General features: G+C 44.6%; 1 protein-coding gene across 4 annotated transcripts in view; it reads right to left on the bottom strand.

The window, feature by feature from the left end:
• GTF3C3 (general transcription factor IIIC subunit 3) overlaps window positions 1-16690 on the bottom strand; it is an 83389-nt gene that overhangs the window by 39034 nt on the left and 27665 nt on the right. For all 4 annotated transcript variants that reach the window (XM_077467367.1, XM_077467364.1, XM_077467365.1 and 1 more), the window contains exons 8-9: window positions 14695-14842; window positions 208-274 (exon numbers count right to left, since the gene is read on the bottom strand). In XM_077467367.1, coding sequence (XP_077323493.1) covers window positions 208-274; window positions 14695-14842 — 215 coding nt within the window. The remainder of the gene's footprint in view (window positions 1-207; window positions 275-14694; window positions 14843-16690) is intronic.

Raw genomic sequence — 16690 nt, 5'->3', positions numbered from 1 at the left:
TTAAACTAACTTTCTACGTTTTTCTTAAAGTTTAATTAAAAAAAATTGTAAAAACTGTATGTGCGTTATAATTAATCGAAATAAGTCGATTAATCGATTTTAAAAAAAATCGATTAATCGAACAGGAAAATTTTAATAAGCAACAGCCCTAATATATATATATATGTACTATTATAGTTTCCTATGAACAGTGCATCCAATAACTACCTGAACTGTCCTCTGGGCTTGCGGTCTCTTTCTTGTTCAGAGTTATTCCGGAAAACTGTGTTATGACCTTTGGGAGAAATGAATGCATGATATAAAACCACAGAGCCTGGTGAAGGATGAACGCAGCACAATAGCTTTGGAAATGTATCACTATAAATAGGCACACGCCATGGATTTTTCCAGCACAATGTAATTACTGGGCTTCTTTTTATGACAATTCAAAGAGAAGTGAGCCCCTGCTGGGACTGGGAGGATTTCTTATTGTATAGTCATACTGAACAGTGACCCTGGAACGCCTTAACACATTACCGGTTACTAGCACTTAATTATAAGGCTATGATACAAAGAAACTGTGACAGACCTAGCTGGGACCAAGGCTCTTGGAGGGGACTGAATGCGAGCCTCTTGCCTTGCGATTATGGGCCCTGGCATTTGGGGGAACAGTGCTCTTTGTGAGCTGTATGCCTGGGGACCCCTGAGGTGGTTTTACTTGGATTCAGGTCCGTGTCCCCCCCCCCAAGACACACAGACTCTGGATATGTAAATGCCATGTTAGCAATAGACTGAATCACACTATTGGGACACAAACTCTTGAATGCCAATATCATCAACTCCAGCCACCTGTCTGTTGTCTTGTATAATGTAAATGAGTCTAGTCTGGCTTGACACAGATTCTAAAGAGTATTTCACCAATTGTTGTTCTGTTGTTTGTGCTAATTAACCTGCAATTGAATGAAGGAGTCCAGTGTTGATTAGACAATTAGCTCATGCTAATTAGGTTAGGTTTTAGTTACCCGCTGTATATATTTTGTGTGAGATCTCAAAGCATTTCTGATACACTCCAAGACTGGTGTTGTCTAGTTCTTGGGGGTTCCTACAGCCAGACCCATTGGACTTGTGTTCCAGGACTTAGGAAGCGGTATACTGACAGAAGCACTCAAGCGGAGTGTGGGGGACGTTCCGTCACATTTGTGGCAAGCAGTGGGCTGCTTCCTGCAGTCTGAGACATCCAAACCTCCACCTGGATCCAAGATCAGGATAGCAGACTTCGGTTACCCCAGCGGAGATCTGGACCTGGCAGCAGAGTTCCCAGGGCTGCTGTGGATCATCCTTTCAGCATACACCAGGACTGTGTCCGAGGATGAATACCCGGAGCTCAGGCAGCAGATTTGGGTGAAGCCCTGGATTGGAGCCCTCCAGCTCGCTGGTATAAAACAGGGCAAGTGCTTTCCAACCCAAGAGCAACGGGTCAGTGACCAATGGGCATTGCGGATGGCATTCCTGGGAGAGCGGCCCCAGGAGCAATGGGTGACTGAGTTGGACAGTAGGAGATAGAGCTGGACAATCATTATCGGGCTCTGCAATGGTACGCAGAGCGGGATATTTAGGGGAGACAACAGAATGCTCTCCAGAAGGATATGACTTTGGAGGCCCTGGATTGCTGTGGGAGAGCCTTACAGATCGTTTTGTGTTTGGCAATGAAGGGGAACCTACCCTTGAGGACCTGCGAGAATATAGAGAGGCTATGCTCTGTCTTGCAGGGGTCTCAGACCTTAAACCTGATCTGGACCATTTATTAAGAAAGGAACAGCATCTGGAAAGGGCATACAGGAAACTGCTAGAACATGTTCAGCAGCATGCCAGAGAATTGGCAGTGGAAACTCCGGAGATTGTCGTCCCCAAACCTGAAGTTCTGAAAACAGGGCAGAGTTCTGCTAACTTCTGCCCAGCACCAACAGTGGCTTTGGCCTTCTTGAGAGAAGAGGTAGTTGGCCTTTCTCCCACAACACTGTCAGGGACATGTGTTTTTCTGCCAGCAGCATCTATGGTGTTACAACAAACTTCTCCAGCTGAAGATCTGGTAACTGAACAGAGGGTCCAAGACCTCTGTCCCACACTTTTAGAAATTCCAGAGACTGGGGATTTAATAGCCATTTCTGTAGAAGAGGAACCACCTAGCAAACCCCCAGCAGAAGTGCTGGCAACCGGACAGAGGGTCCAAGACCTCTGCCCCACAGCCCAGGGTGAGGAGGTGGCAGTCTATCGCAAGCTGCAGATCAGGATCCAAGGAGAGAATGCAATCGTCGCCTCAGAACTGCAGCTTGATCCGGTGTCGCTGGATGGGCCTGTGGTCTCCAATAACAGAAAACCAGCAGAAGTGCTGGCAACCGGGCAGAGTGCTACCAATCTTTGCTCAGCACCGGCAACAACTGCAGAGTTCCAGGGAGCTGGGGCAGTCAGGCTCTCTCCCCAACAGTTAGCTGGAGCAGATGATGTAGGGAAGCTCATACGCCCAGCTGAACTCCTGGCAACAGAAGATAGCGCTGATGGCCTCTGCCCACAACAAACAGAGGACAGATTTCCTGTGAAGGTGGATGGGACTTCAGTCTCCACCTGTATACCCCCGGGATTCTGGGCAGTAGGCCCAGATGCCCAACAGCATGACAGACTGAGCCCAACCACCCTGTCTTCTTTCCTGCGGCTAAAGGGACTCCAGGGGGAAGGGCTGGTCCACAACTCTCCCCAGCGTCAGGCATGTTCTCTGAGAGAGGCAGAGGTTGGCTGGGTGAGGAATACTCTGTATGGGACACTTTATTTGGGGTACTGTGTGGATACCAGCATTAGAGGACTGGAACCACTGACTAACTTCAGAGTCAACCCATCTGGGGTCTCCTCCTGTGTTAGTCTCCTGCCGAAAGGGGAGAAATGTGACAGACCTATCTGGGAACATTTGGGGGAACGGTGTTCTTTGTGAGCTGTATGCCTGGGGACCCCTGAGGTGGTTTTACTTGGATTCAGGTCCGTGTCCCCCCCCCCCACCCCCTCAAGACACACAGACTCTGGATATGTAAATGCCATGTTAGCAATAGACTGAATGACACTATTGGGATACAAACTATTAGATCATCAACTTCAGCCACCTGTCTGTTGTCTTGTATAATGTAAATGAGTCTAGTATGGCTTGACACAGATTCTAAAGAGTATTTCACCCATTGTGTTTGTGCTAATTAACCTGCAATTGAATGAAGGAGTCCAGTGTTGATTAGATAATTAGCTCATGGTATATAGGTTAGGTTTTAGTCACCCGCTGTATATATTTTGTGTGAGATCTCAAATAAAGCATTCCTGATGCACTCCAAGACTGGTGTTGTCTAGTTCTTGGGGGTTCCTATAGCCAGACCCATTGGACTTGTGTTCCAGGACTTAGGAAGCTGTATACTGATGGAAGCACTCAAGAGGAGTGTGGGGGATGTTCCGTCACAGAAACTATTTCATAAACTAAAGAAAAATGCATTCCCCTGCCCTCCCAATATGTTTGCTGGGCTCTGTGCTCCGGTCAGTTGACCCAGGACCAGCATGGCTGGTGTCACCGGGTAGAGGGAAGAGAGATCAGTGAACACACATTCGCTGATCTCCCTTGCCTAATAAGAACCTGGAAGTGACAAGAAGAAGCTAATGAAATGATAATGAAACATAATCTGTGCTCTATTAGTTTCAATGGAGGGCAGGTGAGATATCAGGGGTCTAAAAGAGCCCCCCCCCCCGATGTCTCATTAAAGAGAACCCGTCACAACAAAACAGTATCACATAGGGGATTAGGGGATAATCATGTAGATAGGAGACATGGACAGCTTGTGAAAGAGAGCTGAACCCTCTACACTGTCCATAGCGCACCCCTAAACCCTGCACTGTATGTAGCGCACTCCTCAACGCTGCACTCTATACTCAGTGTACACATCTTAAAAGGGTAATAAATACTAGGGTTGCACTGATAGCACTTTTTTAACCTTTTTTAAAATCTTTTTTAAGAATAGACTGGTCATGGAGCAGCCAAATCTTCCGGGGCTGAAGTGGTTAGCCACTTTCTGCCCGCGCTACAGCCAAATGACGGCTACACATGGGCTTCCAGTGCTGGGAGGGCGTCAACAGAATGACGGCCGGCGTGCACTGTGATCACTGAGTCCTTTGGACTCGGCTGGTCACCGAACAGGGTAAAGGGCTAATCACGGCGGGCCCTTACCACGTGATCAGCTATCAGCAAATAGCTGATCATGGAAGTAAACAGAAGCGGGTTATGGACTTTTTTTCTCCTCACGATCAGCGTGAGGAGAAAAGAATAAAGCCAGTAACCAGCTTCTGTTACAGGGTCATCGGTCCTGAACTGTGCCACCTATCAGTGCCCACGAGTGCCATCCAATAGTGCCCACATTTCAGTGTCCATCAGTGCCTCATCGTCAGTGTCACCTACAAGTGCCTATCAGTGCCGCCTATCAGTGCCACCTCAGTGACACCTATCAGTGCCGTACTATCAGTGCCGCCTATCAGTGCTGCCAGTGACACATCGTCAGTGTCACCTACAAGTGCCCATCAGTGCCGGCTATCAGTGGCACCCATCAGTGTCCACTAGTGCCACCTTACAGTGCCAGTGCCCACCGGTGCCACATTGTCAGTGTCACCTACAAGTGCCTATCAGTGCCACCTATCAGTGCCACCTCAGTGCCCAGCTATCAGTGCCGCCTATAAGTGCCACCTCTCAGTGCCACCTATCAGTGCCCATCAGTGCCACCTACTAGTGCAGCCTCATCAGTGACCATCAGTGAAGGAGAAAAATTACCTGTTTTGCAAACTTTATAACATATGAATTTTATTTATTTTTTCAAAAAATAAAACCCCAGCAGTGATTAAATACCACCAAGAGAAAGCTCTATTTGTGTGAATAAAATTCTAAAGATGTCATATGGGTACAGTGTTACATGACCGCGTCATTCAAAGTGCAAAAGCGCTGAAAGCTCAAAATTAGCCTGGGCAGGAAGGGGGTGGAAAAGAAAAAAAAAAACACACAAGCAAAAACAGCTCTGCCAGCAAAAAAGGATAATGATTATTCAGTTATACATGTGAAAATACGTAGTCCACTTCTTGCAATGGGTGCTTGAACCAGGAAACGGGTCTGTAAGGCACCTCCATGTCATAGAGGGCTCAGCATTAGACTGAATCTTATCTCTATTGCGGTTCTCCTGATCATGTTGCCAAGGGGCGTAACATGTTAAGGCAGGACTTTTCCCCCCTTTTATCTGCATTCAAATCATCAGCAAAAATAAAAAAAAGGCACGGTTCATGGAACTGAATCCAATATGAAAATAATATGGAAAGTAGGAGCATGATGTATATTATCATCACTGAAAGGTAAATTCCAGCCCAGCTGACCTTCTACCAAGTCTCCTAATAGAGAATTAGGAGCAACGTTTGGGACTTTATATGAATCATGTTTCCTAATAAATGAATTAAGTTTCCTAATAAAAGAAAAACTAAAAAAAAAAACTGAATAAAATCAGACATCCAATATGAAAAGCTTTTTAAAGAGTACGCCCAGCCAAAAGCTTTATTTTTTTATTTTTTTTATTTTCCTTGTCTATGAAGGCAGGGCTCAAGTCATGCGGGAACGCATGGGAACGGAGTTCCTGCACTTTTTCCACAACAGGAACTCAGTTCCCGTTAGCAGCCGTGTTCTGCAAGACTTTGAAGTATGTGAGCTGTGTGGTATGTGCTACAGCAGCAGCTGCCGACAAAGCTCGCAATAGTAAGTGCCGCACACCTGACCATTCAGGCATTACCAGTAGGGGCCATGATAGCTTCTGCTTCGATCTACCTGTCAATCACAGCTAGCTGACGGGTAGATCAGGTCCCTGCTGCTAAGAGATTGTATTTAGTCAGACCTCTCGTGATGCGCTCCTCCTTGCCGGCCCCTCCTGATTTTCTGTCTCACCCCCCCCCCCCCCCCCAGTCTCCTGCATACTTGCTTGCTCTGTGTGTCCCGCTGAATCCTGCCTCCTCTATCTTCAGTGCCATATGATGAGAGAACCCAGAGGAGGAGCACAGCTATTCTGTTCGCAGGACATGCAGGGAGAGAGGTGAGCTGAGGGAGGAACATCAGTTTGGGGTGGTAAGCTGTGCACAATACCTGGCAAAGTTTTATGCCATGAGGGAAGTATATGTGGAAACATGTGAAGGGTTGGAATAGCAGCGAGTGTGTGTTGGAGCCCTGCAGAGTTTGCAGCCCCCCAAGCTAACATACATCTCCTAAGCAGGAACACATCACTATCTTCCCAAGTATTCTGTTCAGATAATGTGCAGTTAATTTATGACCTTTCCGTTTAACCCTGTGTTATCCAAACTCTGTTAATGAAAAGTGTAAACTCACCACATAAACACTCTATATACAAAATAACATTCCCCAATAAAGATCAGAGCATGATGTTCACATTTGCATGGAAGCACAATTGAATGAATGCTGATTATTCAGAGAATTACCGTATTTATGTTTAGTGAGGATTGCTTTTTTTTTTTTATGTACTAACAGTTAAGCTTCATACACACACTATACGAAAATTGGATAAAAAATAACACTTTTGAAGCGTTCGTGCATATGAACGTATCATTTTTTTTTTTTGGTGGGCGAGTGGATCTCGGGTGGGAGTTCCCACACTTTTTTCCCCAGGACTTGACCCCTGTATGAAGGTATGTTTATAATTGCCATGGTATACAAGGGGTTAAAACAATTTCTTTGTCGGAAATTGGGTTTTATATGTTCTAAAATCCCCATGGGAAAAAAAATGGGGAAGGAGGGGAGGGACTTTTTGATATTGATAAGAAGTAAACATGTATGATAATAAAAATCAAATATTTATTCATTAACTACCTCAATACCGGGCCAATTCTGACACTTCTCCTATACATGAAAAAATATATATATTTATTTTATTTATTTTTTACTAGAAAATTACTTATAACCCCCAAACATAGATAGATGAGAGAGAGAGAGAGAGAGAGAGAGAGATTTAGCAGAGACCCTAGAGAATAAAATGGCGGTCCTTGCAATACTTTAGGGATGCTTTCACCATGTCAGAAAGTGGTAGACAGTTGCCACATCCCTGATATAAAGAAGGAAAGAAGGAAATACCCCCGTGTGGGATTTTAATGGCAACAACACCACTGATATAGAATAAAAGAACGTTTTAGTGATTAACTTATTGACAAGACCAAAACACAAAAACAAAATAGAGAACTAATTGCAAGCATACAATAATGTATTAGGATAGTATTACTCTCCAATGTCCAAAAAAATAAAAATCTTCGGTACTCGACATGTTTCAGGTTCAAGCCCTTCGTCAGGGGTAATTGGATAGGAGAATGTATATTCAAATATTTGTCAAAAAGGTAAATAAGAAAATGGTGCAACGTTCGATGAGCTATGCAAGCAGGAATCACAAGGATCACTGCAGAAGATGGCGTCAGATGGAGACCTTCTGACACTGCCTCCCAGAGGCCAAAGACAAAGTATCTCCCGCAGGCCCCCCACACTGGTTGGTCACAAATCAAGGGATACAACGAGATAAAAACAGGGGAGTGTAATAGGTATGATGAATATCATATTTTGAGCCTTAGTGTGGCCCTTCTTGGTCCTTTAGATGCGCGGTCAGCTGAAGTAAGCAGCCTACACCTTATTTATTTAGTCTTATATTTTTTTTTACACTGTCCCTTTAAATAAAACATTTATTTTAACACTTTTATTTCCCTTGTAAAAGTAATAGGCAATGGCAGGTACTCTTTATGGAAGGATCTGGGGTCTGTAAAATCCCGCACCCCTCCTCTGCACTTGAAAGTATTCAGAACACCAAGATCGGCATTCTTGAGTGCTTTGGGATTTTTGAAAAACGGCGTCGTTGGCTGCCGAGTAAACCGGAAGTGACTTTGCTTACAGGTTACTACCTCCGAGACCCGATCAAAGCCGATTCCATCTTTCTTCGGGTCTCCGAGGGACACAGGGAAAAGTATTGACCATGCTAACTGAAATGTATTTAATACTTGGTACAAAATCCTTTGTTGGTAATGAGGGCTCCAAGACACCTCCTGTATGGAGGAACTAGTCGCATGCATTGCTCAGGTGTGATTTTGGCCCATTCTTCCACAAAGTCTTCAAATCTTGAAGGTCCCGTGGGCCTCTTCTATGAACTCTGATCTTTAGTTCTTTCCATAGATTCTCTATATCGAATTCATGTGATTGGCTGGGACACTCTAGTGAGTTTATTTTCTCTCTTTCTTTGAAACCAATGGAGAGTTTCCTTGGCTTGGTGTTTGGGATCATTGTCCTCCCTCGTTTCATCTTCATCATCCTGATAGATGGCGGCAGATTGTTTATCAAGAATGTCTTGGTACGACTCCTCACTCAGAGGGGCATTACAAATTCTTGACTCATTCTCCACGATCACGGGCCTTAAGGTTAACTGGTCGAAGTCGCTTCTGTTTCCCATAGACCCAGCAGCTCGCGACACTGCCCCCCCTGATTTACCCCTACAGTGGGTGGAGACCTTCAGGTACCTTGGGGTTGTGGTCTCGAGGCAGGCTTCGGACTTCGTACCCCTAAATCTATCCCCAGTGGTTCATGAGACACGGCTGCGTCTGAAGGCATGGGAGTCACTACCCCTATCATTGCTAGGGCGGATAAACCTGATAAAAATGAAAATCCTACCGAAATGTATCTACCTACTTCGCCAATCTCCACATTGGATTCCCAAATCCTTTTTCTCCCGTCTGCATAGTCTGTTTGCCTCCTTCATCTGGGGAAACCAGTCCCCCAGGTATGGATGGTCAACAATTACGCGTCCGTCCTCCCAGGGAGGACTGGCGTGCCCTGACCTGTACAAATATTTTCTAGCCACCCAGCTGGTTACAGCAGCTTGGTGGCTCACTCCTGATAAGACAAACCCTGCCACCTTGGTTGAAGCGGCGGTGTTGGGGTCGCTGGAGGCGTTGAAATTTTTACTCTATCGTGGCCCGAGGGCCCCGTACCCACTGACCCCCTCCATGCGCACCACGTTACGTGCATGGAGGGTAGGACTTAAAATTGAAAAATACCCTACCAATGCACTTTCTCCAGCTGCCCCCTTGTGGCGAAACCCCACCCTGGAGCAGTTTTACAAGCTGCCTGAACCCCATGCCTGGACTAAATTCAATATTAGAACAGTGGACCAGGTGATTTCTGACCAATCGCTGGCTCCACTCCCCAAGTTGATTTCTGATTTCAACGTCCCGCAGAGTTATTTTTTTAGGTATCTACAACTCTCCCATGCCTTCAGGTGCCAGTTCTCCAGCTCTCCCCCCCAGGTTGTCCAATCCGCACTGGAGGGCCTCCTCAAGTCCAGCTGTGACACTAAGCCCACCTCAACACTTTACTCCCATTTGATCATGACCTCCCTCCCTACTTTGGGAAAACTTAGAGATAGGTGGGTGCGAGACATTCCCACCTTTGATAATGATGATTGGGATGACATGTGGGACTTCCCCTTCAGATCCCTGGTCTCCCTGAGAGATCGGCTGATACAGTTTAAGATGGCCCACCGAGCATATTTCACCCCATACAGACTGCACAAAATGAACCCCGCCTCCCCCCCCGGGATGTTGGCGTTGTGGGACAATACCGGGGGACTTCATTCATATTTTTTGGACCTGCCCAGCCATTGTTGACTATTGGAAGGAGATACTAGGGGTCATTACACAGGTCACCTCCATATCGCTCCCACTCTCTATAGAAACTTGCATACTGGGCCTGCTAGATCATCTAATTCCCACTGTGGCGCGGCGCACCCTAGCTGGGCCTACTCCTCTTCTATGCCCGCAAGGCCATTGCGCTCAGCTGGCGTAAGCCCACTCCTCCCCCTCTCTCCCTGTGGAAAAAATTGGTGAACGAAAGCCTGCCTCTCTACAAGGACTGCTATATTAATAGAGGTTGCCCGCAAAAATATAACAAGGTCTGGTCCAGCTGGCTGGCGGATGCCTCCACGGCCTCAGACCCACAGCCTACTTAACGCTTTTTCGTTTGTTAATAAATAGGAATATGCACTAGTGGAAATGTTGTATATCTGAGTAGTGTGGTTTAGTCCTGAGTCGTCCTACTGCACATGGAGACGGCCCTCTGTGGCCGGTGACATGCCTTGAATTCTCCGACATGTTTTGTTTGTAACGCACTTATATTGCAACTCTTTACACGTCACGCCTGTAACACTAATCGTGACCAATGTATGTGTTTTTGTTTTTGTCTGTTTTGTTTTTGGTTGCTTGTTCACTGTCTAAATTCCAATAAACAGATTTGCAAAAAAAAAAAAGAATGTCTTGGTACATTTTTCCATTCATCCTTTCTTCAATGATATGAAGTTTGCCAGTACCTTATGCTGAAAAACAACCCCAACTCCATGATGTTCCCACCTCCAAACCTCACTGTTGGTATGGGGGGTGTTTTTGGGGTGATGCACCATGTGACCTCCAAAACATGGGGTGTATTATGCCATCCAAAGAGTTCCATTTCAGTCTCATCTGACCAGACGATACTCTCCCGGTATTTCACAGGCTTGTCTAAATGTTGTGCAGCAGAATCTAAATGAGCTTCAACATGCTTCAGTAATGGAGTCTTGCGTGGTGAGCGTGCATACAGGCCATGGCGGGTGAGTGCATTACTTATTGTTGTACCCGCTAAATCCAGGTCTTATTGAAGCTCTCCACAAGTGGTCCTTGGCTCTTGGACAACTCTTTTGATAATTATTTTCACTCCTTAGTTAAAAATCTTGCAAGGAACGCCTGGTCGTGTCCGGTTTATGGAGAAATATTCCTCTTTCCACTTCCGGATTATGGCCCCAACAGTGCTCACTGGAACATTCAGAAGTTTAGAAATCCTTCTGTAACCAATGCCATCAGTATGTTTTGCAACAATAAGTTTGCGAAGATCTTGAGGGAGCTCTTTGCTTTTACGCATCATGAGATGTTTCTTGTGTGACACCTTGGTAATGAGACACCTGTTTATAGGACATCAGATGAGACTGAACCGGCTGATATTAATTTGCACTGACAAGGGGCAGGATTGCTTTCTAATTACTGATAGATTTCAGCTGGTGTCTTGGCTTTCCATGTCTTTGTGCACCTCCCTTTCTTCATGTGTTCAATACTTTTTCCCAGTGTCATTCTATTTTATTACACAGAACTTCATTTCTGAACTTATTTGTTTTGGTGTTTTTGTATATAATATATATATATGTATAGGTATGTAATATATTTACCTAGAAAAATTGAGACATGTTGAATAATTATTTTACCCGCTGTGAGCGTCCATGGGCGGTTGAGGTTTCAGTGGCAGGAGCATGCGCCCCATTAAAGTGACTGAGCTGTTAAAGAAAGCTCCAACTCTCTAGTAACTATTGGGAGCCAGCGGGACAACATACAGTGCCTTGAAAAAGTATTTATACCCCTTGAAATTTTCCACATTTTGTCATGTTACAACCAAAAATGTAAATGTATTTTATTGGGATTTTATGTGATAGACCAACACAAAGTGGCACATAATTGTGAACTGGAAGGAAAATGATAAATGGTTTTTACAATTTTTTACAAATAAATGTGAGAAATGTGGGGATACATTTGTATTCAGCCCCCTTTACTCTGATACCCCTAACTAAAATCAAGTAGAACCAATTGCCTTCAGAAGTCACCTAATTAGTAAATAGAGTCCACCTGTGTGTCCTTTAATTGCAGTATAAATACAGCTGTTCTGTGAAACCCTCAGAGGTTTGTTAGAGAACCTTATTGAACAAACAGCATCGCGAAGGCCAAGGAACACACTAGACAGGTCAAAGATAAAGTTGTGGAGAAGTATAAAGCAGTATAAAGAAGTATAAAAAATTATCCCAAGCTTTGAACATCTCACAGAGCTCTGTTCAATCCATCATCGGAAAATGGAAAGAGTATGGCACAACTGCAAACCTACCAAGACATGGCCGTCCACCTAAACTGACCAGCCGGGCAAAGAGAGCATTCATCAGAGAAGCAGCCAAGAGGTCCATGGTAACTCTGGAGGATCTGCAGAGATCCACAGCTCAGGTGGGAGAATCTGCCAACAGGACAACTATTATTTCAATATATTTTTATTAAGCAAGAAGTATGTAGCATACAAGGTAAGGAATTATTCTTGACAATGAGTCGTTGACATCAGATAATGCAATACTGGTACATTCAGTATACATACATAACAAAGGGAATACAAACTGGTGGAGAAAGGGTAGGTCTATAACAGTACAAAGATTGAAATATAAGGGGAACGGTCCCTCGTTCCAGGCACCCCATATGGGATCACACTGTGCCCAAGAGCGAGGATCCGCTACCTCGGTCAAAGTTTCGACGTGAACGGTCAATGTGCAATTCATACATTTTCCTTGAACGTTGCTTCAGCAAGTTTTACTATCGGTAAGTACAAAATAGATTCAACTAAGGAATAACCAGAACAGTAATAGTAACATAGGAAATAACTCGAGGTAACCTGTTGGCAAACAGGACAACTATTATGCCGTGTACACACGATCGGAATTATGGTCGGAAAAAGCTCTGATGGTTTGTGTTGCCTACACACAGTAACACCAAATTACGACTGTCAAGAACACGATTACATATAACACTACAACGAGCGTCAAAAATGAAGTTCAATGCTTCCGAGCATGCGTCGGAATTTTGCGTGTTGGAATTTCCACAGACGATCTGAATTTCCGATAGAAAGTTTTTCCGTCTGAAAAATTGAGAACCTGCTCTCAAAATTTTTTCTGCTGGGAATTCGGCCAGCAAAATTCCAATGGAGCATACACACGGTTGCATTTTCCGATGAAAAGCTCTCATCGGTCTTTTTGCTGGTCGAATTTCTGATAGTGTGTACGCGCCATTAGTTGTGGACTCCACAAATCTGACCTTTATGGAAGAGTGGCAAGAAGAAAGACATCGGTGAAAGAAAGTCATAAGAAGTCCCATTTGTAGTTTGGGAGAAGCCATGTGGAGGACACAGCAAACATGGAAGAAGGTGTATCGATCAGATGAAACCAAAATTTGACTTTTTGGACTAAAAGCAAAACGCTATGTGTGATGGAAAACTAACACCGCACATCACCCTGAACACACCATCCCCACTGTGAAACATGGCGGTGGCAGCATCATGTTGTGGGGAGTCTTTTTTTCAGTAGGGACAGGGAAGCCGGTCAGAATTGATGGGAAGGTGGATGGAGCCAAATACAGGACAATCTTAGAAGAAAACCTGTTAAAGTCTGCAAAAGACTTGAGACTGGGGCGGAGTTCACCTTCCAGCAGGACAATGACCCGAAACATACAGCCAGAGCTACAATGGAATGGTTTAGATCAAAGCATATTCATGTGTTAGAATGGCCCAGTCACAGTCCAGACCTAAATCCCATTGAGAATCTGTGGCAAGACTTGAAAATTGCTGTTCACAGACGCTCTCCCTCCAATCTGACAGAGCTTGAGATATTTTGCGAAGAAGAATGGGCAAAAATTTCCCCCTCTAGATGTGCAAAGCTGGTAGAAACATCCCCAAAAAAGACTTGCAGCTGTAATTGCAGCGAAAGGAGGTTCTAGTACTGACTCCGGGGGCTCCATACAAATGCCCCCCACACTTTTCACATATTTATTTGTATATTTTATCATTTCCCTTCCACTTCACAATTATGTGTCACTTTGTGTTGGTCTATCACATAAAATCCCAATAAAGTACATTTACGTTTTTTGGTTGTAACATGACAAGATGTGGAAAATTTCAAGGGGTATGAATACTTTTTCAAGGCACTGTAGACATCCGCCCACAAGCTGCATATATGCATTCAAGGTTTCCATGCTGAGATCGCACTCACTACACACCCCCTGACATAGACAGCTCCCCGGTCTCTAGTAATGATAGCTAGCCAGCAGGACAGGCTGTCAGGGCTGGGCTCAGCCCTTCCATCTCTGAGCTGGCTGCTCAGCTGTCCGCTAATTTCCAGATCCCATCTCTCCAGAGGTACTCAGCTGTTGATGATCCTGCTCATCAGTTCTGCCTACTTAAGCTGTTCAGCCCAGATGATCTCTGCCTTTTCCTTGGTCAACATCACAGAAACTATCTCTTGTTCAAGACTTGCTTTGCTGGCATCCCTTCTGGCTCCAGATCCTGCTTGCTGTTCCACTAGATTGATCCCCGACTTCTGGCTTGGCTGACTATCCATCCCGGTTACTGAACTTTGGCTATCTTTTGACTACGTTTGTTCTTTTTACTTTTATTATTAACAAGTGTGATTTAACTGTACTTCTGTCTCGGCCTGATTTCATGGTTTCTGACACAGGTTTACCATCATGTGAGCCCCATCACAGCCTATCACAGTGGTCAGGCAGTCCTCCCCACCCCCACCCCCTGGGTTTAAAGGTCCATTTAAAGCAGGGGTAGGCAACCTCAGCCCTCCAGCTGTGGTGAAACTACAAACCCCATCATGCCTCCTTCTCTGTGATTGTCAGGGTCTTGCAGTGTCTCATGGGACATGTAGTTTCACCACAGCTGGAGGGCCAAGATTTGCCTACCCCTGGGTTTAAAGGGGATGCTGGCGGCAGGGCAGGAAGAGGGTAAAATAGTCGCGGACTCACCTCCAGAGCTTTGTCATACTGGTTGTTGGAGATGTACAGCTCCGCTGCGATGTTCACATCTTCTATTGCAACCAGATTCTGGTGTTTGGAAAAGGCCTCTTCAATGATGACGATGGCCGAGGCGACGTCGTTCGTTTCATAATAACTCCTGCGGATAAATGATGCGCCAAGCTAATCAAACCCAATCAAATCGAACCTGATCAATACAGTAATACTAATACCATGTATCAAAGTCAAAGCGCTTGTTCAGCCCCGTTTTATTTATTTTTTTAGATCTTGTATTGAACTGCATGAGGTTATCATTGTTTGTAGACTATACTGACATCAAGTGGCAGATGTAGACCGCTGAAACAGGTTTGCTTATGTGATTTGGTAACTCTCTCTGTCCTCCCCCCATGTTCCTTCAAGCGATGTTAGTTATTCCAGTGAAAGAGCTTAAGGAAAGCATATGGGGCTTGATTTACTAAAACTGGAGAGTGCAAAATATGGTGCAACTCTGTATAAAAACCAATCAGCTTCCAGGTTTTACAGTGGAACCTTGGATTACGAACGTGATTCCGTTCCAGGAGAACACTTGTAATCTAAAGCACTCGCATATCAAAGCGAGTTTCCCCACAAAAGTGAATGGAAAGGAAGATAATTTGTTCCGCATTGACTTCTATTAGGAGCCTAATTGAAGAGTTAAGCTGCCTGTGGTTGGTGCCCCAAGTCAGCAGGTGCCCCGTACTGTCCAGACGGACTTGGTCAACGCATAAAGCAGCAATTGAAATAGAACTTTTTTCTTTTTACATTCAATCTTTGTTCATTGAGTTCTGCCCAAATAAAAAAAATAAAAAAGCCACAGGCTCTTCAATAGCCTTATTTTACTGTTGACAATGGCATATTCACAAATTCTTAACCAACAATAAACAAGCTCTAAAACAAGCCCTCAATGACCTCTGTAGCTGCAGACATGCCGATATACGTCGGCAGAATGTCACGGCTGGGCACAGGCACGTACCTGTACGTCGCTTTTTAAGTGCCCAGCCGTGGGTCGGTCCTGTGCTACGTGACCGTGGCCGTGGGACCAGCGGACCCGATCGCAGCTGGTGTCCCGCGATCGGGTCACAGAGCTGAAGAACGAGGAGAGGTCTGTGTAAACAAACCTCTCCCCGTGCTTCCTAGTGTGGCTGTCACCGATCGTCTGTTCCCTTTTATAGGGAAGGATGATCAGTGACGTCACATGCCAGGCCACGCCCTCCTACAATAAAAAATAAAAAACACATAACGTCATACATAACCCCTCCTCGCCCCCTAGTGGTTAACTGCTTCACTGCCAGTGTCATTTACACAGGAATCAGTGTATTTAAATAGCACTGATTGCTGTATAAATGACAGTGGTTCCAAAAATGTGTCAAAAATGTCTGATGTGTCTGCCATAATATCGCAGTCACAATAAAAAAAATAAAAAAAAATAAAAATCGTTGATTGCCCCCATTACTAGTAAAAAAAATAATTTATAAAAATGCTATAAAACTATCCTCTATTTTGTAAATGCTATAACTTTTGCGCAAACCAATCAATAATCGCTAATTGCGATTTTTTTCCCAAAAACATGAAGAAGAATACGTATCGGCCTAAACTGAGGAAAAACACTGTTTTTTTAATATATTTTTGGGATATTTATTATAGCAAAAAGTAAAAAATATGGCATTTTTTCGAAATTGTCGCTCTATTTTTGTTTATAGCGCAAAAAATAAAAAACGCAAAGGTGATCAAATACCACCAAAAGAAAGCTCTATTCGTGGAAAAAAAAAGGACGCTGATTTTGTTTGAGAGCCACATTGCATGACTGCGCAATTGTCAGTTAAAGCAACACAGTGCCGAATTGCAAAAAGGGGCTTGGTCCTTTGGTTGCAAATTGGTCTGGGGCTTAAGTGGTTAAAAGGAATTCATAGGAAGAATGGCACCTTACACTGGTGTTCAGAATGCCCCAGCTAATAAGATACAGTGAAGG

The sequence above is a fragment of the Lithobates pipiens genome, unplaced genomic scaffold (genome assembly GCF_037356315.1).
Source record: "Lithobates pipiens isolate NorthernLeopardFrog02 unplaced genomic scaffold, aLitPip1_a1.2 Scaffold_1, whole genome shotgun sequence".
Taxonomy (NCBI): Eukaryota; Metazoa; Chordata; class Amphibia; order Anura; family Ranidae; genus Lithobates; species Lithobates pipiens.
The sequence above is the reverse complement of the archived record's forward strand: the minus strand, read 5'-3'. Positions and strand labels throughout refer to the sequence as shown.